General features: G+C 41.9%; 1 protein-coding gene across 8 annotated transcripts in view; it reads left to right on the forward strand.

Moving 5' to 3' along the window:
- Nucleotides 1-1,038: 1,038 nt before the first annotated feature.
- Nucleotides 1,039-24,275, forward strand: part of jak2a (Janus kinase 2a) — a 47,732-nt gene continuing 24,495 nt past the window's right edge. The window contains exons 1-6 of one of the 8 annotated variants that reach the window (XM_023831898.2): nt 1,437-1,842; nt 2,635-2,675; nt 15,973-16,087; nt 18,820-19,040; nt 21,255-21,378; nt 21,645-21,762. In XM_023831898.2, coding sequence (XP_023687666.1) covers nt 18,842-19,040; nt 21,255-21,378; nt 21,645-21,762 — 441 coding nt within the window. In that variant the 5' untranslated portion in view covers nt 1,437-1,842; nt 2,635-2,675; nt 15,973-16,087; nt 18,820-18,841. Of the gene's footprint in view, nt 1,187-1,250; nt 1,385-1,436; nt 1,843-2,634; nt 2,676-12,561; nt 13,274-15,972; nt 16,088-18,819; nt 19,041-21,254; nt 21,379-21,644; nt 21,763-24,275 lie in introns of those variants that run through there. The other 7 variants (XM_023831900.2, XM_023831904.2, XM_023831899.2 and 4 more) reach the window with 7 other exon arrangements.

Genomic DNA, 24,275 nt, shown 5'->3' on the forward strand with positions numbered 1-24,275 from the left:
AATATGAAAGCTATAAATTAATGAACTAAATTAACATAATTAAATAACTACAAATTAACTAGGGAAATCCCACACTGTGAAGGGGGCGGCATGGTGTCGCAGTGGTTTGCACTGTCGCCTCACACCTCTGGGGGCAGCGTTTGAGTCTCTGCCGTGGCTCCAAGTGTGTGGAGTTAGCATGTCCTCCCTTTGTCCCTTTGTCATGAAAATCTGTTCCTATGTTTATGAATATGCTCCTTAGAGCTAACAGTGCGATGCACTTTAGTGAATCACATACTTTAGCACGATTCTCTTTTCGTTTTATTTATGTCCTAGTGAAATGGATATGTTTTGGTACTATGCTTGTATGATGCATGTTGGCATATACGCACGTCCTTTGTTTGTCTGTGTCATATGTCTTGAAGTGGCTGAGTGACCCATGCACACACATTTCCATGTTACTGTATACCTGTACCGGTATACCTGTACAAATGGGGAGTAAAGTATCTTATTCTGTTCTTAATTCAATCAGATAACCATGTTTGAATTTCCTTCTGGGACCAATAAAATGTATCTAATCTAATCTGATCTGATGATAATTTACCGCTACCATTCATGTTCAACCGCTGTTATTAGATTATCTGTGATATTATTTAATAAATTGGGAACATTGCTAAATACTGTGTCTCAGACGGGCATTATACTATAGCGGTGCCATTTTAATTAATACGTGTGTCGGGCAGAAGCGGTAATACGCCACCTGGAGGCGAATGCCTTACACTAGCACCGGCGTGTGCACAACTGAAAAAAACCCTGAACAATTCCGTAAAACTAATGTAATTTCCCATTTGATTGAACAACTTTTTACTATATTAATAATTCACACTGCCAAATACAAATGGAATAAAGGAATATACACAAAGAAAAGAAAATCCAGGAAAGCGCAAACAGAGCGCACACAAACGAAAATACACCAAATAACCTTACAGATGCATACAATTGCATAATACCTGAAAGTGAATATTGCATTTTCTGGTAGAACGTTATAGGATGGGGAGGACGCAATCGCAGGGTGCGGGGCCCATTATCTCGGGGATACACTTGGCTTTGCGCTGCAGGGTGTCACGGAAGGCGGCGGAGGCTCTGGGTGCCGGGAATGCAGGCTGCCCGAATACGTGGGATCCGCACTTCGGTTGATCCGTTCGCGGTAGGGTGACATCAGCCGCCGCCTGCATGCTTTCCCATCAGCATTCACGCCCCGATCCTTTCAGTTTCCCCAGCCGTATCCTGAATGGCGGCGCCTGGCCGTTTAAAGCACCGCACACGTCTGGCATGTAAAAGTTGGTTTCTGTTTTCTTCGGAGCAGGTTGTGGTTCGAAATCGGTCACCTACAGGCTACAGCCAGGTACGCAACAGGCAGGCAGGCGGGTGGGCAGGCTAGCGGCCAGGTGGCGCAGGGGGGCGGGTGTTAGCGCCTCCGAGTCGCGGAAGTTAGCGTGCTAGCTGGCCAGCAAACTTCGGCGACTTGCTGTGTGGTGGCGGCGGGCTAGCAGCCGATCCGGAGGAAAGGGGGAGAGAGAGACGCTCACACGAACTGGGGCCAACCGAGACCATGACTTACGATCACGGAACGAACGCCGAGCCTTAGCGTTAAATGTGAGATCGGGGGAATTAATCGCCATTTTCGCCATTTATGTTCGGGGAGAAAAAATGGACCAAGGACCAGGGTTTATATGAACGTTCCAGGACATCTGCTAAGATACGTGGAAATCCACTTATCTACGGCTGTTTATGCCTGGTCCCAAATTTGGGATCGATCGGACACCGATTTCATTGAGGATCTGTAAAGCAGACCTGTACCGAGTGAGTATGCTATATACTTATGTACGTGGCCAAGCATGTCGCTCCCCTCTCACCTTAAGTCCATATACCGGGGTTTATATTGCTGTTGATGCGAGTAAACCACTCCGATCGGTTAATGCATAAATACCCTTTCGATCGGAGCTGTATATCCCGCTGGGTTACAGACAGACCGTTAACCACCCATTACTAATTGTAGGAGACTAGGCCACCACTAGTGCGGGCTCACTTGGCTGCAGTCGCACATGTTTTTGTTTACTTGGCACAAAGTTGCGCGTGTAGACTTACATTGATAATTGCAAGCATAATTAGAGCAGACGTGTGTTGCTTTTGCCTTAGATGGTGATTTATACCTTGCGACTGCCGATTGGCACCAGGGTAAATAAACACATCATATTACGAATGTGTTATTTAACCGGGGTCGGACACTAAAGATTTAAAATTGGAAATGCTTGGTACATTGTTCTAATTCAAATTATATTGTTATTAATACATATACATACATAAACTGATGATGTACGTGTGTGTGCGTACATCATAGATGTCTGTAATGTTTAACGGGATCTGCAGGTTAATATTCGTTCATGTTACTTTACCTCTATGATACGGGAGAATGGAAGAAAGTGTCTCGTTCACTTGTGTCTGGACATTTTTGGTTTGTCCTTCATTAGTGTATTCTGGTAGCAAAATATTTGCTATGCTGTGAAGTTTCTCCTGAAATGTATTTTATACTTTAAAAAAAAATTGATTAACAATAAAGTTTTGGTTGCATTTATTTATTTGGCTTTTTTTCAGGCAGGTCAAGCTGTTTTGGCTTCTTTGGTCCTTGCGCAAAGGTAAATGATTAAGAGGTTTGGTTTCATGCAGCGGATCATGCTTAAGTATAACCTGCTGTGCGTTTAGCACTTTTCCTGCCTGCTTTTGACTTTGTCAGTCGGGGTTTATTGCAGAAGCAGTTCTTGAGGTATTTTTATTGGTTCACTGACATCAATTACACAAAGATGATCTTGATTTAGATAAGAAACAACATGACGTGGAGAAACCATTGTCTTTTAAACAGGCAAACGTTGTGCGAACGTCACATCAACTGAGTTTGTAGGTTTTTCGCCTTTTGCCACTTGTTTCCGTTACACTCGGGAGAATTTTAAGTTAGAGTAACCAAAAAGGATGCGTTTAAGAAATCCTGTAAGGAAAATAACATATCAACTGCATGTCACTAGTGCTTACATTTTCACATTTGCTAATTAATTCTGTAATTATTTACGAAAGGTCAAACGTTTAGTTCTGTGCGCATGTCTTGGTTTCACGGTTATCTTTTTTTGGGTTAACTTTAACTTTGATAACCATCCAGTTAGCAGAGCATAGTCATTAATTCGGATTTTATTTCAGATTTGTCTTTGGCCCTAAAGTTTTATGAGTTTTTTTTTTAAAACGGCACTTTTCTCTTTAGTTAAACTACTGACTTTTACATTTAGTATTAAAGGTTCAGTCCAGTGTGCAGTAAATTGAAACAATTGACAGTTTAGGACCTTATTCCATCTTTGGTCTAAAGGTAGGCTATTAGAAAACTACGAGTGTATTTACCATAAACAGAGGTTAAAAGTTTGTCCTTATTGTAATCCTCTTATTAATATGTCCAAATAATGAAATTGTGGCACAGATGGAACAGAATTGAGTTTGTTAGGATTGGATCCACCGGGTATTACGTATCGCAGTATTGAAAGCTACTTGTGGTAAGGCTTTGTTTTTATTGCGGTTTAATGAATTCCTGTGTAATTCATCATGGCACAGTTACTCGCGGAATTGTCGTAACTGTTTCTGAAGGAAAACAACATGGCCAGCTCTGGTGTACAGACGTTGTTTCCTGCAATTCAGTCACTGATGGGAAAGGCTGGCTTTCGCAAAAACCAAGAAGAGCAGAGTTTCCTTTTCAGTCATCGCTGGGGGGGACTCAAGGGAGAATTTCCTGCTTGTTCACCTTGTAGAATTTTGAAAACGTTGCCTTCTTTCGTCACTGTCCCGTACCTTGCATTCAGTATCTCTGAACTTTGAACAGTTTTATTTAAACAACTAGTAACATTAGAATTACAGTATGTACACTCAGTGGCTATTTCTTTGCTATGCCTGCTTCCTAATGCGAATAGCGTGCACCTCCACACAGCAACATACGCATACAGCATGCACACGGGGTCGAGGTTCACTTGCTGCTCGCCTAAGCACTAGCATAGCTAAGTGCCATGTTCTCTGTGAGTGTAGAGTGTGGTGTGATTTAGGTGCCGTAAGTTGTGTCTCCAGAATACACAGAGCCCTGATTTTCACGCACTACACTGTCTGAAGTCTATAGAGAATTGTGTGGCGAACATCTAGACATTGGGATTTCTGCGACCAAAAACCCTTTGTTCAAGATAGAGGTCAGAAGGGAATGACCGGACTAGGGATGTAAGCAATTAATCGATTATCAATTAATTGTCGATAAGAAATTTCTCGATTAAAATTAATTAATTGCAATTAATTGTATTTTGAACCCATAATTCCTTGCCAGTCCTCGTGGGGCGCACTTGACGCCAGACGTACTTGACGCACACGCGGGAACACAAGCAAACAACAGATAAAACAACAGATAAAAGAGAAACGGTACACAGAGGATGAAGAGGGCAAAACGGAGTGCAGTATGGAGCCACTTCAAGTTGGTCAATGACGACAACGACGCCAAATGCACAATATGTGGAAGTATTTTGAAGTAAATAGAAAAATTGCCGCTTAGCAATTAATCGATCTTCGATCGATAAGATGAAACAACTATTGATTAATGAATTACTCGATAATTTGCATCCCTAGACCAGACTCTTTAAAACACACAGGAAGGGCAAAAGTGTAAAACAGCAGCCCAGAATAACTGTTGTGTGCAGAAACACTTCTTTCATATCAACACCTTGCTCATTTGACTTCCTCTACTGCGCCCTGAGTCTGGTTCCTCCCAAGGTTTCTTCCTACTAGACAGTTTGTCCTTGTCACTGTTGCCTCTGACTTGGTGACCGAGGACTTTGGGTGGGGATGCTGTAAAGTGCTTTGAGACAATGTAAAGTTCTGAAAATGCACTATACAACTTGAATTGAATTGAATTGAGTTCAAATGACCTGAACTCTTCTGCCCTTAAAGAGGCTCTGGAGGTAAAAATGAGTCTTACCTGGTATTAACTAGGTGTATCTAATGAAATGGTCACTGAGTATATAGTATGCATTCATTGGCATGTATCGTATTACAGTGTATTGTGTACGTATTACCACTTTGCTGCAGAAATGTGAGCTTACGTAGTTTTGTATGATTTATGAATGATAAGGTGTATAAGAAAAGTAATGTTTCAGGTTCCCGGTTGGTTAGAGATGCCTTGGTGATAGTTTTGCTTTCTCTGTATTAAAGTGCCACCAAAGCGACTATCTTGCACCTTGGCCTGCTACCTTGGTCGCCAGCTGTGTATCAGAAGTTTATGGTTTGGGTTTCTGATTGAAAAACAGAAGCTAGGCTTGTGTTGGTGTGTTGGTGTGTTGGTGTGTTGGTGTGAGATATGTGAGCTGACTGCTGTTTCGCCTTGCGCCGGCGTCCTGGGTCCCCAGTCTGCAACCGCTAATGAAGTCAGTGAGCCGCTAATCATCGGGCAGCAGCTTATTATTGTGTGCTTTAGGGAGCATCCTAACATGCCGTGCTGGATACTCTAGAAGAGCTCTTTATCTGGCTGTCAGAATCATTTTAATTTTAGGGCACTATGGATTTGATATTTAGACTCAAATTGGGTAACAAAATGCTCAGAGCAGGGACATCTACAGTGTCAGTGAGTCAGTTTGCACATCTCTTTATATAACCCCTTTGGCACTCTTGGAGTCAGTTTGCACATCTCTTTATATAACCCCTTTGGCACGCTTGGACCTCATCGTCACAGATGTTAAGGAAGTTTGGCATGCAGATTTGGTCACATGAATAACCCATGGAACTGAAGTTGCATGTGCCTTGGATCAATATTAAGGGAGATTAAAGCTAACAAAGTCTGAATTTTTTTTTATATTTTTTTTTTGGGGGGGGGGGGGTGTCTCTGTGATTTTGACTGGCTGTATCCCCCTTAATATAAATTGCGCAGATATGGTTTTCATATAATTTTAAAATTCTCTTAAATTTCCAGCTCTGTTCCCAAAATTAAAAATTATTTTATGTTGCGTAATATGTTACGAGGTCCAAAAGTCTGCTGATTTGACGCATGATGATAGCATTTTGTCAGCAGTATGGATGTGACATAAAATGGATCTGTGCATGGAGCTGCCTTTTAATTTCATTTGTGTTATTTTTCTACGGCGGAGTTCTCCTCACAATGTAAGTGCTGATGAGATGTGACGACCTGCACGTATCATTTGGGCTGCTCTGGCCGTCAACACCAGTCAGGCCGCCTCGGTATTGGCGAGTGTCGTAACGCGCTTGATAAAGAGCTTCGTTCATCTGACCCCAGTTTGTTAAGAGCAGAGCAGCAGCTCAGCCAACTTGTTTTTTTTTTATCGTATTATTTTTATAAACGCAACTTCTTCCATGGCTTGAGACTTTTGACTGTGCATACACAGTCAAAAGTGTATGTACAGTCAAATGTGTTGTTTATGCACAATAGTTGAAATTGCTCTGATGAGTGTCATGTGATCTGTCATTGGAAAAAGATTAGCTATTACACGAGCAAGTAGCTAGCTGTAATCTACTACACAAAAACAAAAAGCACATGCCATAATTTTATAAGACCATAGATGGAAGGGTAATAGTGGATCAGATCTTCTTTTTCCAGCTGTCGTCTTTGAGGAAAATGCATGAAATTGCATCAGCAGTCAAGATCTATTGCAAAACGCTCCCTTCTAATTGTCTTAGATGGATGGTTGGATGGGTGTTACCATACATGTATTGAATGGACAAAGTTTGAACTATTCGAGTTTGCATTCTCAGAGGCTCCTTGCCCAGTGGTGGTCAAACTTAGTTCTCCACTGTAGGACACACTTGGCAAGTCACTCTGTTACTGACGTATTGCAGTGCCATGACTAGAGCAGTTCTATGGTAACTGTGTAGATTAAAGTGATTTAGGGACTCTGGGATTTCTCGAATAATTGCTCTGTACCCAATAATATACATGTATAATGTAGGTTGGTAATAATTGGAACATCAATGTATCAATATTAATTTCAGTTGAATTCTTGCCCAGAAGGGAGTTAAAAAGAATCATTAATCTTCTATAACTGCTTACTGTTGCACAGGTGTAAGAAAAAAAACGTGTCCTGGATAATCTGTACGGTAGATATGGAAACAATGCTGTTTGCTGTATGAGCAAAGAACTTCAAAGTGTAGTGCTTGTCAGTTGCAGATTTAAGAAAAGATTGGCTGAGGTCTCTGCTGGGGAGGTGATTGTGAGGGTGCAAAACAAACATGTTAAACAAACAGAATAAAAGGAAACAAGAATGTATTGTGCTTTTCAAATAAATCAATAAATAAATTTTGCGTGGTTTTCCTTAGAAGACAAAACCTGTCCTACTCGTATTGGTAAGTTTCTGTAAAAATTTTTGTAATAGTCTGATTCATTCCTCCAGGGTTCTTGCAGAACTTCTAAAAAGAAGAAATAACTGTGTCTTTGGTGGCTCTTGTTCTATCTGTTCCATCAGACCAAGTAGGTCTTCATTGTGTTTGCAGTCTTTGGGGTTGTTATCCTGTTGAAAGATGAGTTTCTTTGCTAAGCATGTCATTTTCCTTGAGGTACACCATGATAAATCATAATCTTTTTCTTTCTTACTAATTCCTTGATTTTGGCCAGTTCCCCCAGTACAGCGTTCTGAAACACACCCCCGACCCTGACATTTTGTGTTGTGATTCACAGAAGGCCACCAAACTGGCCTTATGTCTTACCTATTAGCCGCTCTTCCGACATGCTGGGACCCTTCATGTCACTGTCTAAGACCCTGTTTATGCTTGGTATTAAAATTCATCTTGGGTGTTCGGATTGCAAGTGTTCAGCTTGTAAAAATGACCGACCACCAAGACGCATTGTGATCCGGTCACTCTGACTAATAACTGAGGCGGTCTGGGACACATTTGACCACATGTCTTTTGTAGAGTAAGTGATAATGTGTCCTGATGTGTCCCTGACAAGGACTTAAATGACAGGTGCGTGTGGTGCAGTAATGAAGTCTGAACACAGGTGATCAGTTGGACACCTTGGATACACATGAATAGACACAGGTGTAAACGGCGATATGTTTTTGCTGTTTACTTTCGAGATGACCGCCCAAGGCCCTCAGCCACTGATTGTCGGTCCATGATTTATGGTCGTTTACATACTGCAGTCTGTTCTGGCCGTCACCCTCCTATAAGACCATTTCTTTGAATATGACTTCTCTCTTTTGAAGTGTGTACTTTGGGAAAGTGCCAGATGCAAAATGAGAATATCACAGCACTTCCTTCAGTTTTTAGAGAAACGACTCATTTATTGGATGGAAATTTACTGGATGGATTAAGGTGGAATTTAAAATGGATGTGATTAAAAGATATTTCATAAATTTAGCATAAGTTAATGAGCCCATTCAGCAGGCGCACCTGGAATAAAAACATTTGATTTTAAATCTGCATATCATATAACTAGCGTTTTAGCCATAGATTTAGCTGTAGACGTTGAACTAGGGCTGAATGATATTGGGGGGGTGGGGGGGGGAAGAATTTTCTTTTAATATTTATAAAACAAAATATTTACCTTAAATACATCAATAGAGTCTGTCACATATTTGTGTTGACACAAAGGTTTGCAAACAAACCATGTGCATTCATCCATCTGGGGTGTCTTGGAAAAAAAATCTCAAACACTGGCTTTAACTGGCACTTAAACTTTTATTTTAATTTGATATTCACCATGAAGTATTTTTGTGGAAATTGGAATTTTAAGCCATGTTTGCCTTGCAAAATATTCAGTAAGAAAATATGATGCCAAGGTGTGTAACCAGACGTGTGTTTCAAGGCGAGAATGACCAGGTACCTTTGGCCCTTGTGATTAGCGGGGTGGTGCATATGGAGCAGGTGTGTAACCGTCACTCAGTGGCTTGACTTCTCATGCTGATGAGGGTCCTGGGTCTCTACGGATTGAGGAAGACCAAAGATCTGACATTGGAATTTTCTGCTTTATCTCCTGGCACTTTAATATCTGCAAACAATGTCATAACTGCCAGTAACATAATCATTTTTCCATTCTTAATGTACTAAAAGTTGATAATGTAGTAACTGTAAAATAATCCTGCTGTGGCCTCTGTGATTAAAAACCTGTTATTCTAATATTGTGGGGACCATTTTTTAAATAAGGGGACTGACTAAAAATGCTAAAAGTCTTGTATTTTGTTTGGTTACCAATGGTTAAGGTTAGGGCTGGGTAGGGGTTAATGTTGTCATTGTTGGAATTAGGGTATTGCCCATAGAAATGAATGGAGAGTCCCCAAAAAGATATAAGTACAGGTGTGGGTGTGTGTGCGTGTGTGTGAGTGCGTACATGCTCGCATGCGTATATGTGCGTGTGAGCATGTGTGTGTGCGTGTGAGTGTGCATAGGGCTTTTATGTTCATCCTGTGCAGTGAGTTTCCTGTGGGTATTCTGGTTTCATCTCAGTTCATTTAAATGATATAGAGTGATCCCCCCCCCCTATAGCGGAAGTTACGTTCCAGACCCATCAGCGATAAGTGAAAATCCGCTATATAGAAAGACCATATAAATAAACATTTTTTTATAGTTTAAGCCTTAAAATACCCCTCCCTCATGCTTTAAACACAGTGTGTGGCTAAGTGGGCTAAGCCTGTGTGCCTGTAATCAGAAGGTCGCCGGTTCAAACCCAGCCTCAGCACGCCTGCAGGTCCTTGAACATGACCCTTAACCCCCAGCTCCCTGGGCGCCGCTACGGGGTGGCTGCCCTTCAAGGACAACTTACTCTACAAAGAGCAAGCTGAGTGAGGCGTAAAGGCAATTTCCCCATGGGGATCAATGAAGTATTGATTATGAAACTTATTAAAACACACTTTGTAAACACATATGATATGTGGATGCCGGGCTAAGGATGTGAGTAACATAATAATAATATGTAATTATATATATATATACACACACACACACACACACACTGCAGAGAACTGTGATTCATCAGGGAAAAATCCGCGATATATAGCGGGGGCGCGGTAGCTGAACCGCAACATAGCGGGACATGACTGTATCTACATGGGGCAGAAGCCCCATCCACAGTGTACCCTAGTGTTACCCTGTGTTTACCACATGTATCTTTATTCGGCAAAACTCAGGAAATAACAGTTTTCTACAAAATACCACACATTTTGTGTTTTCCCCATAGAGGCAATTAAAGTAGAAAGAAATTATTATAATTATTATTATTTGTAGTACTAGTAGTACATGCGGGAATGAGCATACTGTGAAGATGAACAGAACTGCCCCATAACCGCCCCAACAGAAAAACAATCACGCAAACAAATAAACAAGCAAAAATATATAAAACCAAATATACCAAAAATATATAATTGAACCAAACTGGGAACTGGTGTTTGAGATCTAACTGGAGAGTCACTTGGGGTAAGAAAGAGCAATTTGAATGTGTAGGACATGAGTTTGGGGGCTGTTTAAATGTTTTCAGCTGGTTAACCTCATAACTGATTGGTCTGTCGTGCATCGACGCAGCGGCTGATTGGCCGGTGGTTTGATATGTTTGTAAGTTTCTTGGTGAGTTTAAAGCGTGACGGTGCAGCAGGAGATGTACTGAAACGGGCGGCCGCGGCGCAGAGTGGATGTCATCTGGGGACGTTGATAGCGCTGCCGTCAGCCGTCTCCAGCAACCTGATAAGCGAGCAGAAAGGAGCTGGGGCATCACAGGCCAAAGATAAGGGGGCTGTGAGCGGACCGGGGGTGTGGGTCATGTGTTCGTGTCAGTGACTGTGAGTGTCACTGTCTAGTTTCAACGGAACAGCTAACAAAGTTTAAATAAAATGTGACATCAGTGGGAAAAACAAGAAACTTCAGTTAGTGCAAATAAGGTCTCATCCTTGTCTTTGACTCATAACCCCTATAAATTTGCTTATTGACTTTTGTTACAAGTATACAAGCATAAATGTATTAAAATTTGAAGAGCTAAATCCTTGCAAAGAAAGAGGACATAGGGATTTGATCGTAATGCTTGGGGATGGATCATGTTATTTCAGGATCCTGTACAATATCAGCAGTCAAGTGTATAAGCAGGAAAGTTAGTGTGTGGAAGCATAGACATGAACCTTTGGATCTGAAAGTCATTTATTTGGTAGAACATTTTTACCAACAGAGTCATTCAACTACTTGGTGCCTATGATTAGAAGCAAACAGACATTTTGCGCATAGTAGCTTCCATAAGGGTACAGGTATCCATTGGCTTGACTTTATATAATACAAGTATCCTTTGGCTTGATTTTATATAATACAGGTATCCTTTGGCTTGATTTTATATAATACAGGTATCCATCGGCTTGACTTTATATAATACAGGTTTCCTTCAGCTTGACTTTATATAATACAGGTATCCTTTGGCTTGACTTTATATAATACAGGTATCCATCGGCTTGACTTTATATAATACAGGTTTCCATCGGCTTGACTTTATATAATACAGGTTTCCTTCGGCTTGACTTTATATAATACAGGTATCCTTTGGCTTGACTTTATATAATACAGGTATCCTTCGGCTTGACTTTATCTAATACAGGTATCCTTCAGCTTGACTTTATATATTACAGGTATCCAGCGGCTTGCATCCGCATTTGGGGCCAGGACCACCCGATGCAAGTCAATTTGGGCATATCTCGGTAATTCTAGAGGAGAGGCAAGACATTAAGTACAGTACTGTAACACAGTGTTTCCCAACCCAGTCCTGGGGGAGCCCCGGACAGTCCATGTTTTTGCTTCCTCCTAGCTCCCAGCCAATCAGGAACACCGAATACCTGGTACAGGTGCACTGGGAGCTGAGAGGAAGCAAAAACGTGGACTGCCCGGGATTCCCTGAGGACTGGGTTGGGAAACACTGCTGTAACAGACACCCAGTACCCTGCAGCAAATAATGTAAATATAAAAATATAACTAATAGCAAAGAGATTGCTCTTAAATTTCATGGAAAAATATGGCACGAGTTGCACTACAAAATCGAAAGATTCGGGCATCACAAACAATGGGAACTGAGAAAGACAGCATGAGAAATTTTGTTGTACAATATATTTACTTTTGTGTAAGGAAATGGCACAGTACAGGTACTATATCTGTATCGTCTGCTTATTGTAGCTGTCCATATACATTACTGCATGCATACTGTATTACAGGTTAGACATGGACAGTGGGGTCATTATACGGCTGGCAGTGCTGCCCGTTCTCCTGCGCTGGTTACACTAAGCAATACACCTACTAATGTCCTACTACATCCGCTTTCAGGCATCTCTTGGTCAGTCTATATCATTTACTATGGGCCTCGGATGTAAATGCGATCGGTCGGGACTCGATAGGCCGTAAGTCGGGGGGGGGGGGGGGGGGACTCAGTGCAACCACTGAAGAGTTGCATGGGTAATGGGGCCAGGGGGGTTTTGAATGATGACAGTATGACAGTCGCAGGGTGGGCAGGCTTCTTTGGGGGGGGCGGGGGGGGGGGGGGGGGTTGTTTGCTTTGCTTTAACACAACTCACCAGCTTGCAGGGCTTCCCCTGGTCTGGTTACTGGGAAACCAAGAGAAGGGACGGTTCAACGAAATAGCTGGCATGGGAGCCGGGTGAAAGGCAGCAAAGCCAACAATAATGTAGGGCAGCTGTCACCTGACTCTCTGCCTCAATGGGTGTCACCTCAACCCCTCCCCGGATACACATGCAAACCGCAGGTCGGCAAGTAGCTGAATGGGAGCCAAACCACTGGCGTGATCAGGGAGCAGGGTGGTAAGGCAGGGTTTGAGCTTCGTGTTGAATAGGAGGAAGTGATTTGCTCCAAAAAGGCAGAGTAGTAATGCCTGTTGAGGTATAACTACAACACTCATTTACTGATTACTCAAGAAGAAGCCTGAAGAATGAAATTCTAAGTTCAGTTAATGGAGCAGTTGGTTATAGAGCCGTTCAGAGGCAGTTCTGACATCCTGATGCCCTGCTAGTTGGAACCTTAGGGAGATAATAAGACGCTGGACCAGCCTCGAAAGGATCTTGCTTTGGGGGAGGCGTCTTACATCACTGGCCGAGAGGCACATCCTCCCAGCTCTGTGGGGATTGTGTAGCAGAAACAGGCAGGACCACCTTTTGGATGATGTACGTCAGGGCAGCGATGGGCAACCATGAGAGTAAATCTGACACTTTACAAAGCATGTGGACCATCTGAGTGCCATTTGTCACAGGTAAAGTAACAGAAAAAGCAGAGACTGAATGCTGACGTCACGAGAAACGGTACCAGGATGCTAGAACTGTAGTTTTTAAATATATTGTGCATTTTTTGTTTTAAGCGTTATATAAGTAAATTTAACAATAATTATACTCAGGTAAATTTATGTGTCTGGGGTTAACATAACGATTTACTATTAGAGAACCCAATTTATGGGTATTTACTGAACATAATGTCTTGTGAAGTTGAGTGAGCCAATATGAAAGTTAAAAGATTTGATTTAATGAATGAAATGTGCAGGTTTGGATCATTGGAAGGATTTAATTACATTTAATTACATGACAGGGAGATACTTAACTTTGCTGTACAATGTAGCTATTAAATAGTCACTTTTGATGTAAAGATTCACTTTGTAGCTCTTGCATGATGACAGCAGCGTTTAATGTAAATTTGCCAAGTGCCAGATCTTCTGGGATTGGATTAGGGTTTGGACAATTGATCTATTAGCAGGTTTACTGACTCTTACCCAATATATATTTCAGATGGATGTTAATGGAAATTTTTATGAAATGATGATGAATTATTGAAAGAGATGTGGAAAGACTCATCAATGAGCATCATCCGGGGTGGGGGCCTCATAGATCCGGGGAATTCACAGTACTGAGGTTGAGTCGTTCTGAAGTTAATTCATGAATGAAATATTTAACAAGTTTTTTTTTCTACTGTATGGGGCACTTGATGAATTTCTGCATATTTTCTTTGTTGTTGCGTTTGTCATCAGAAAAGCTGCAGCGTGGTTAGAGTGTGCAGAGTTTATAAGTAATCGCCAGTGAGCTGGTGTTGACGTACAGGAGACGCCTGGGTAGTTTCTGTTAATCATACGGCTGTGGGTTAATGGCCAGTGAGCTGGTGGAAATTTCCCAGTAATTTTCCAGAATTCCCCTGGTGCTGTGAGCGTCAAATCAAGTTCCTGTCTATTTCATTGTGACTTTGATGTATAAGCTTCAGAAAATGCATTTCATTAAGTCAGGCAAGTAATAAGGTAGTTTTATTTTATTGAATTTTATTGGTTAACCACAAAAAAAGGGAAACGCCTGAGAGTATGGAGATGGAGTATGGAGATTTTGATGAAGTTAATCTGATATTTAATCTCATCTAAACTAATTATTATATTTTACCTTCAGGTGATGTTTCGATATCACCTGGAGCATAGGGCACAAGGGAGAGGCACAGGTCTTTGTGGGGACCTGAAAAATGGTCCCCAGAATATCACAATAACAGGGTTTATCACATTGTGGGGGGCATTTGGTCCCTGCCATGTAATATAAACATTAACACACACAAACACACACATAGAGGCAGCACTGAGACAGCTGTTAGCCCGACTCTGGAAAGAAACTCACATGACACGGGGAGAATGTGCAAAACCTTGCAGGATGACACCGGAGGTGGGTTCACAGCCCTAACCTTGCAGGATGACACCGGAGGTGGGTTCGCAGCCCTAACCTTGCAGGATGACACCGGAGGTGGGTTCGCAGCCCTAACCTTGCAGGATGACACCGGAGGTGGGTTCGCAGTCCTAACCTTGCAGGATGACACTGGAGGTGGGTTCGCAGCCCTAACCTTGCAGGATGACACTGGAGGTGGGTTCACAGCCCTAACCTTGCAGGATGACACCGGAGGTGGGTTCGCAGCCCTAACCTTGCAGGATGACACTGGAGGTGGGTTCACAGCCCTAACCTTGCAGGATGACACTGGAGGTGGGTTCACAGCCCTAACCTTGCAGGATGACACTGGAGGTGGGTTCACAGCCCTAACCTTGGGGCTTTGCGGTGACAGTGCTACCTACTGACCTCTTAAAAACCACGGGGCAGCAAAACTTACAGGTAATTGGAACATTAGCACAACTTGCAAAAGATCAGGACAATGGATTAATGCACTTTCAACATACTGGCAGGTAGTTTGTCCGCATTTCTCTGAAAGTGTTGGAAATTTGTGTCACTTTAAGAAATTAAATTGAATTCTGTATTTTGTTTGCGCAATTAAAAAAATGACAGAGCTGAAACGTCTTAAATCCTAAAATGTTTTTTAAGCAAGTGGGCAGGGCTATGCATTATTCTGTGATTTGGCAATAACGTCACAGCTTTTGAGTCATGAGGTTAGTGGATGTCAGTTTCATATTCATGTCATTTTTGATATGTAAAATTAGCATATAGCTGCAAATAGTTGCTGGGAATTTTCTTCGTCTTTTGTTGCGCTTCATGGACCTGGGTATTCATTGGAAGCTCGACCGGGCTGCACCTCCGCCTAGTCGACTCTGACAGCTGTGTGATTGTAATGTTCTGTCTGCCTCACTTGTATATTGTCGACAAAAGCATCTGGTAAATAAATAAATTTCCATATTTCTTTTCATTTAGAAAATTTCAGACATATCTTTGGCCTTTTGTTAGAGTTAAAGAGCTAGACCCTTATTCCCAGTTACTCCAGCGACTGGCTGACCCTCGCTAAGCGACTGGCTGACCCTCGCTGATCTACTAAATAAATGAACGTCTCTGTGCTTCTTCAATGATCAGTATTTTTCTGCATTTGTCATCAACGACTTCCTGTATGTGTTATGATGTAATTGACGTATTTTACGTGGTTGGCGTTTTGTTGCAATCGCGTGGTGAGTGAAGGTTCACGTAGCCTTTACCATGTTTGGCACTTATTTTTCAGACCTCTTCAAAGCCTCCAAACCTCCCACATAAACGCATCCCACACTCTCCTCTTACCGCCTGTCTGCCTTTGGCTTCTCACGCTTAATCCCCATGCAAATGTTGCTCTTCTAATGGTAAGTGAATTGTAGCCTTCTTTATCTTATTTTATTGGCCAGATTTTGAGTAAGCATATTAAGTATAATTATTTTGTATAATTATTCTATTATTCTATTATGATGGGAAGCGCTAGTTTCATGAAATTAAGTCTAATTAATTAAGTATAATGTATGCTCTTGTAAACAACATCAACACCAAAATGCTTATCATACTGGTGTATGACCAATATCTTGAATGATTTAGCAAAGAAAGGGCATGTTTTATAATTACTGTGCCTCACTAGTCAGTCCCTGGGCACTATGGTGGAGGTAGCGAGGCAGGGTGGGGGTTTGCTTTTTACCCTACGGTGTGGGCATCTTCTGTGTACTTCCATTTTCCACTCGCAGTCCAGTGATGGCTAATTAGCATCTCTGAAGTTCCCTTAGTGTTTATTTGCTTTTGTGTGTTTATGCTGAGAGGAACAGTCTTTAGGCCTGATGAGGAGCATGGATGGATGGATGGATGGACGATTGACTAGTTGGCAACTTTTATTTGAATGATGCTCTTCATAACGCATGGATCTGCATCCTTATTAATGTTTTTTTTGAGTGAATTTATATTGGTCTGCATTGGGCGGTAATTTTTCTAATACCATATTAAGGGAAAGGTGTTTGTCTACAAACGTACCTCCCTAAAATCGGTGTGGAAGGTGAAAATTTGTAACTGGAGACACTGTTCACATTACATGACATGGGAAAAATTACTACCTTTTCTAAACCAACACAAATTCACTCAAATTAAGTTAATTGCAGTTAGCTGAATTGTTAAAGCACGTTCCTTCCATGTTTTTTTCAAAACAATAAACACAAACCCAACTTTCAAACTACATTCACAAAACCTTTGGCTTGTCTAGCAAAATCAGTCTACTCAAAATTATTTAGTCTTTGCCCAAAACCAATCACTGCATTATATCACATACAAAGCTAGTCAATACATTAACACCACTGAGTATTCCATACACACTATAGCAGAAAATAGAAAATACTCCAAGCCAAAACTGATCCCCCCTTGTAGAGAAACATGTTTACGGTGGATATGGAAGGTTTTGCATGCTTGTAAAATTGGACACCGGCTGCACAAGACGGTAGTTAAAAAAAAAATGCTTGCTTAGCAAAAATGTTTGTTTACAACTGCAGAGTGGTTCCCTCATCTTCCAACAGACAGGTGGTATGTCGAAATGGAGTTACATCAGAAAGGGACAATCGCTCTGCCTTTTAGGTGTGAGACTGAGAGATGTATGTGAGGCAGGGATGGACATCTCGCCATACAGTACTGTACTTTGCTGCGGCAATATCATAACACCACACTGTGCCTTAGGTAGCACAGCCCTGCTTGGTTGTATCTGCGAGTCATTGTTAGTCTGTATACATAAAACGGTTTGTAATGTCTGCAGTTCAGTAAAATCCAGTTATAACAGACTTCAAGGGACCTGGCAAAACAGTCCGTTACATCCAAAGTCCGTTATATCCAGAGTTGCTGTATGCCCAGAACACAACTACAGGACACCATTTACTCATGCCACACTCCAGCAGACACACTTGTGGTATAGATAATTATATTATACATGCAGTAAACCCGACCAGATGTGTAACTATTAATAATCCCGACTACGTATCTGCGCTGGATATCACCGGCACGCCACGCGCCTTGTAGGCGGAGCTGCATGTCCGTTATAGCTGAACAAAACTACAGCTAAAAGCGGCCCTGGGGACCAAATTGTTTGTCCATTATAAGCGAAATTCCATTATATGAGAGTCCGCTATATCCAATGGTTTTTCTGCAAGTTCTTAAAGGCGCACGGCTGGGACCAGCGGACCTCGTGCGTTATAGACGATATTCCGTTATAAACGAGTCCAGTATAACGGGATTTTACTGTATTCCACACTCCCAAAAAGGTACTTTAAAGGACAGATGTTGTACAACTGCCTAACTAAAGTCAAGGAAGAATAGTAATTCTGCCTCATCATCATGTCTCAGTCAGGGTTTAGAGCGTCATCTACATCACAGACAATGTTCTCTCTTGTCGGGCAACGGGGAAGGAGTCTTCTGCTCTGACACATTCATACCTTGATATTGAAATTCCCCTCCACTCTGATACTTGCACTTTCATCCAGCACACGTTCTTTGTTACAGTCTCTCATTGGCGTTTTGACACGCTTAGAAACTTGTGTTAACAGTTTTCAGTCACTGTTTTAATGATGATATTGTGTGCTAGTTATGTGTAACTTCAACGGTCTGTGTTTTCCATTTTGCCGGAACGCTCACCACAGCGCCACGTGTATTTTGATGAATGAGAGTGCGTTTAGAGTTCTTGCATTTGACGGTTTTATTCCAAGAATTGGGTTTAGTGTTTTAGCAATTCAAGAATAACTGTAACTGAGGGATGTTTGCAGGGTGTCCATCTACGAGAGGGGAAAACACCAATCCTCAGCATACAGAGAAGAGATTTTGCCTAAGTTTTAATGGTGCTAGTAGATTGAAACATGCTGTTAAGCACCAGTAGCATGGGGTAGGCTGGAGTGGAGGTTACCAGTCACTTATAATCTATATACTTTAGCATAAAGTCTTTCTATTCTGGAGGTTCTTACTTTGGAAGTTGGTGCAGAGATGTAGGGGAATACAGTGCTACTAACCATTGGCTAATTGGCGCGTTTCTGCGTATGAGCCTTCCAGCTCGAACCCTGACCTCCGCCCTGGACTCCCTCCGCAGGTGGATGTGACCGCTGATAGACATGGAGATGTCGACGGGCTCCCTGTTCCATCAGAACGGTGGCGTCTCCAGCTGTCCCTGCGACCCGAAGCAGGGTGGGGCGGCGTTGAAGGTGTACCTGTACTACAGCAGCCAGGCTGAGGCGGAACGCACCCCCCTTTCGTACCCCCCCGGGAAATATGTGGCTGAGGATCTCTGCATTGATGCAGCCAAGGAGTGCGGTAGGTAGGCGCTGCAGGGGGGGTGGTGGCTTGAAATATCGCCGTCGTGCTCTGTTTGTGGCAGACTGTGTGGCTAGACCCATAAAATCTTGCCAAAGCTGTAAGGTCAGTGGATTTAGATATCACTGGTAGAGCACACCTTCTACAAGTTACTCTAGGTTCCTGTGAAATTCATGGTTTGCTCTGTCATCCTGTCTTCCTGTGAGTCTGTTGGTGATGAAATCTGATCCTCTGTAGTTTCTGCTTTTGTTCTTTGGGTCAACGAACAAAACCGGCTGCCAGCATATCCTGCAAAAAATAACCACAAATAACCACAGTAGCAGAACATGAGTGAAAACTTTTGTTTTGAATCACGTACTTCTTTATGTTTCAGCTGATCTATTATCAGTGTATTTAATATATGGTTTTTTTAACTTTTTATGTTTGTCAGCCATAGGTGGAGCATATTCTCTCGACGTTACATGTCATCACAGAGCTGGGATGAGAATAAGCTTTAGATACAGGTGCTGTGTTTAGTGTAAAGGCAGGACAGATTTTTTTCTGAGGTGAAGTCAGCCCGATAGTCCTGACTGCGTGGGCAGACGCTAAAATAAAAACATCGCCACGGCTTCACCCTGACCTTTTCTAAGCAGTGAATTTGGGGATTTCCCCCCCACCCCCACCCCACTGTCATTTAATTTTTTGTTTTTTTGATCCATCTGCAGCTGCCCACTCCCATCAGTTTCGGCACGCACTCGACACGTTATGTCAGCCCGAAACTTTAATTTTTCTCGCTGTTTGCGTTGTTGGTGCCCCGATGTCGTGGGGCTGCCGTCAGGCCCCTCCCAGGTCGCTCTCCACTTCCTGTGCAGTTTGCCACCACATCCTGTTTTGCATCCTCTTTTTCTCTTGCGTTTCACTGTCATGTGCTGCTATGCACTTCTGCACCCTGCTGCTCTTTAGTCGATAACTGCTGTTTTCTTTCTCTGTTCCCGTGTATTTCTGTCGCCCCCCCCCCCCCTCGGAAAGGCATTATGGGAAAAAAACATTGTGCTGAAGTGTTGCAGTTTCGCCCCTATTTAAGCTGCGTGGGCTTGTCTCCATGACTTGCCTGTCTGTGCCAAACCCATTCGGGCTGATGCAATGCACTGTGTCCCCAGACCTGAGATACTGTGCTAATCGTATGATCTCGACAGCAATCGCTGATTGCATAATAGTAATTCTGGTAACAAGAGTGCCAATTCTTTTACCTTTTATAATGTCATAATTTTTGATAGACACAAACATGATCTGACCACTTCTCGTTTAGCATCTACCCTGATTAGCAACCGTTCGCAAAATACAATTATAAATACAACATTAAGAAATACACTTTCCAAGCAGTGCGCGCATTTACAACATTTCATACCCCTGATCCAGAGTGAGAGAGATCATTGAAGCAGATTGAACAAAATTTAGAGAAAAATGTCCACTTTATAAAGCATAAAAGTAATTAGGTATGGATGGCTGAAGTGAAGTCGCAGTCCTGTCTAGGCTGCTATGATTTTCACTTAGTGACCATTTCGCTTAAAGACCCGGCCGTTGGAGTGGAACTCGGTCTATAATTGGTGGTTGTATTCACGAAAGTCTCCATATCAATAACATGGCCATAGATCAATATGGTACAAATTTAAAAATAACCCGCGAACATAAGTACTGAAGTAAAGGCAGGATAATTGTTTTTGCATGTTGCACCTCCCATCCTAACAGCTTAGAGTGAAATTAAGCAATCTGATCTAAGATTAGTTCCCTGATTAGCCAACTTCATCTGAGAAAATGGGAGTTTCAATCTTACTGTTGTTCATTGCTATGTTGATTAATATTTACTGTTAAAAATGCACCAACCTGTTTTAATTTACACGTCTTCATATTGGATATCCTAACGTTTTTATAGCTAATGCTAAAGAAGCATCACAAACCTTCTCACCTCTTTCTGTTGCCTCTTAACGACCAAATGTATCAGTGTGTCTTTTGTAAATATCAGCAATGGGAACCATAATTCTATTTGTAAACACTTTGGAATCCTTTTAAGTGTGACTTACGCCTGGACATCCAGTCCACGACTCTTTCAGCTCAGTCCAGGTACAGTAACCAGTGTTCACGCTTTCCCTGCTTGATGATCTCATTCTCACCCAAGTGGGCAAAGCCGACCGGGATTCTGGGAACAGTTACGGATCTGAGTCTCTTTACCCCTAGATGTGGCGCCCATGTACTGCAACATGTTCGTGCTGATGAGAGAGGCCGACCAAATGTGGTTTGCGCCGAATCACGTCTTCCACGTTGATGAAACGACTCGTGAGGACCTGGTGTTCAGAATCCGGTGAGGTTAATCTGAGAAAAACAGGAATAATATTACAAATAAATAATGTTTTAGTTTGGGGGAGTTTATGGCAGAGAATTGAAGCGACCTTTTTAGTTGTTTTTACTCTGAGGACTTCAGAAATCGATGCAGTCGTATGTCACTGTTTTAATAAAATTTGAAGTGTTGCTTCAGGTATTCTTTGGCTCGTTATGGTCCGTATGAAGTACAACCGTGACTCAGTCAAAGGGTCAACGTCTATAATCCTTCATCCCTCTTCCACACAGGTACTACTTCCCTGGTTGGTTTACTAATGACCCCTCCAGTGCGTGTCGATATGGGGCCACCAAGGGCTCGGAGACGCCCGTGTTGGACGACTGTGTCATGGCCTACCTATTCGCCCAGGTGAGAGCTTGGCTCGTAATTGCAGCGCCCCCATGTGCCGGAAGGCTCACATTTGCCACTGTTTCATTTACTATTCAGTGGCTTTATGTTACTCTTTCACTGCGATTTTATGTCACCTCCACTCTGGATGTATACTGTAACTTTAATCTTATAACTATATTAGAGCTTTAGGACCAAAAGTAATAGTGACGCTTCGCGGGTTACGATGGTCCGTGTTACGATATTTCTACTTTATGAATGTTTTTGACTTTCAGTGCATTATTCAGTAAATCACATGAGATATTGAACACTTTATTATAAAACAGGCTTCGTGTTAATGATTTTTGCCCAACTGTAGGCTACTGTAATTGTTCGAAGCGTGTTTAAAGTAGGCTAGGTTAGGCTATGATGTTTATTAGGTTCGATGTACTTTTTATCGAAATGCACTCTCGCCTTACGATATTTTCAGGTCGTGATAGGCTTATCAGAATGCAATCCTGCTGTATTTGCTTTTGTAGACGCTGTTGGAATAAGCAAAAAACTTCAATATGTATCACAAAAGGATTACGGATACATTTTTGGAAACATTTCATTTTTAAATGATTAAAAGAATGTGCTGGACTAACATCACGCTTTGGGTTGGCTCCCCATCCTGGGTTACTCCCTGCCATGTGCCCTGCGATGGGTTGGCGCTCCATCCTGGGTTATTCCCTGCCTTGTGCCCGTAGCTTCAGGCATAGGCTCCGGACCCCCATAACCCTGCACAGGACAAGGGGTACAGAAAATGGACGTATGGATAAATACTAAAATTATATATCTTTAATTCTTAGGCTTTCAAGTGGCTTTTCCTGGAGCCGAGGAGACATAAATATTGCCCATGATCTGTTGTAGAACCTGGTTCTTGCCTGTGATTGTTGTGCATTGTTTACAGAAAATTAGTGAGTTTTGAAAATCTGAATTGCATTTCAGTGGTTTAAAATACAGCTAGACAGACGGCAGAATGACTGAATTGTCTGAATTACATGACAGACTTAATACTGCACTGTCTTTGTGAGTTTGTTTATGCTGTGGGCTTGATATGGCTTTTAATTACTTGTAAAGGCCAAGCCTCTGCTGGAAATCAAATGGAGCCTCTGGTCATGTTCTCAGTTAGATAAATGGTCTCTAGCACGTATTTGCATAATTTGCTTTCAGTTTGGTGTAAACATGGGGTCACTGACGTAAAACTGGTGGAAAGAGTTTAAGAAAGTATCAACAATGATGCGTGACGAGACTTTCTATGCCATCATTTGCATTATTTTTTTCACTGTCGTGTTTTCAGTAATGGGCATTAACAGCAACACTGTGTTCATCTGGACCGAATCGTGCAGTTTTTCTGTTACATCTTTTCCAGTTTATTACAATTCATCATGTCCAAACGTGCTTCACGCTGTTTTTAACATTCATGCTGGATATCAGGCAATACATTTAACAGCTGATACATGTATGAATGTTAACGGTATTAAACCATTATGATAGCTTTGCTTCAGGCGAAACCTCTATTATTATTATTATTAAGGATGGGGGGGGGGGGGGGGGGGGGGGGTTCTGACAGCCTTTATAGAAATATTTTCATTTACAAGGCAAATTGAACAATATATTAACGTGACACCTTAAATATATAAATAAATACAAAACACATAACACCAATTAAAGTTATAGTAATAATAAACACCGACTTCTAACTTCAGCAATTTTTTTGCAGAAATATTATTATATCTGTTTTATCTGGCAAAATACGATGGTGCATCCCTCTACGTTCAGGTAAATCCTGGGCATCACCAGATACTTCCTTAAATTTGATGCTGTTCCCCCATTATGTCAATTGACAGCTCAGGCATTTAAGTGGCACCAGAATGAAGCACTAAAACCTGCATTGCAGTATGGTTTGGTACATACCAATTGCATCAGAGCCACTGCCATATTGACACTGGGTCTTGGTACTCAACCATATTTCTGCCTAAAATCGAAATATTTTTCACAGGATTTGTCAGTGACTGTTGTTCTGCCTGACAACATTCTTGTAACAGGGTTATACTGGAATACAGAAACATTGATTCATTATGTTATGACAGGGTCTACAGTGCGATAATGAGTAGGGCCTATTGTATTTTGAACAAAGCAAACAAATTCAACTACATTGTGGAGCCAAGATTATCATTTACATTTTTTATATGAATGTTGGAATTTTCTGTAATCATAACCTTCTCAGCTATGTGGAAACCAGTGACGTTGTTGCCGTTGGGGAGAAGGTCTAAGCTTTAATAACCGTAAAAGGACACCCACAGTAGAAGGTTTTATTGCCACCAGAGGCCATGATAACGGAGATGAGCAGTTCAGGATTTTTTTTTTGGATTTGGAGAATGACTCACTAACACCATTCAGGAAGATGAACGTTTTTATGTAAGCACCAACAAGCTCAAGAGGATTAAAGCATATTTTTTATGTTATATTTTTCATATGATATTGCCCAATCCCATATTGGTTAGTCCCAA

The sequence above is a fragment of the Paramormyrops kingsleyae genome, chromosome 7, assembly GCF_048594095.1.
Source record: "Paramormyrops kingsleyae isolate MSU_618 chromosome 7, PKINGS_0.4, whole genome shotgun sequence".
NCBI lineage: Eukaryota > Metazoa > Chordata > Actinopteri > Osteoglossiformes > Mormyridae > Paramormyrops > Paramormyrops kingsleyae.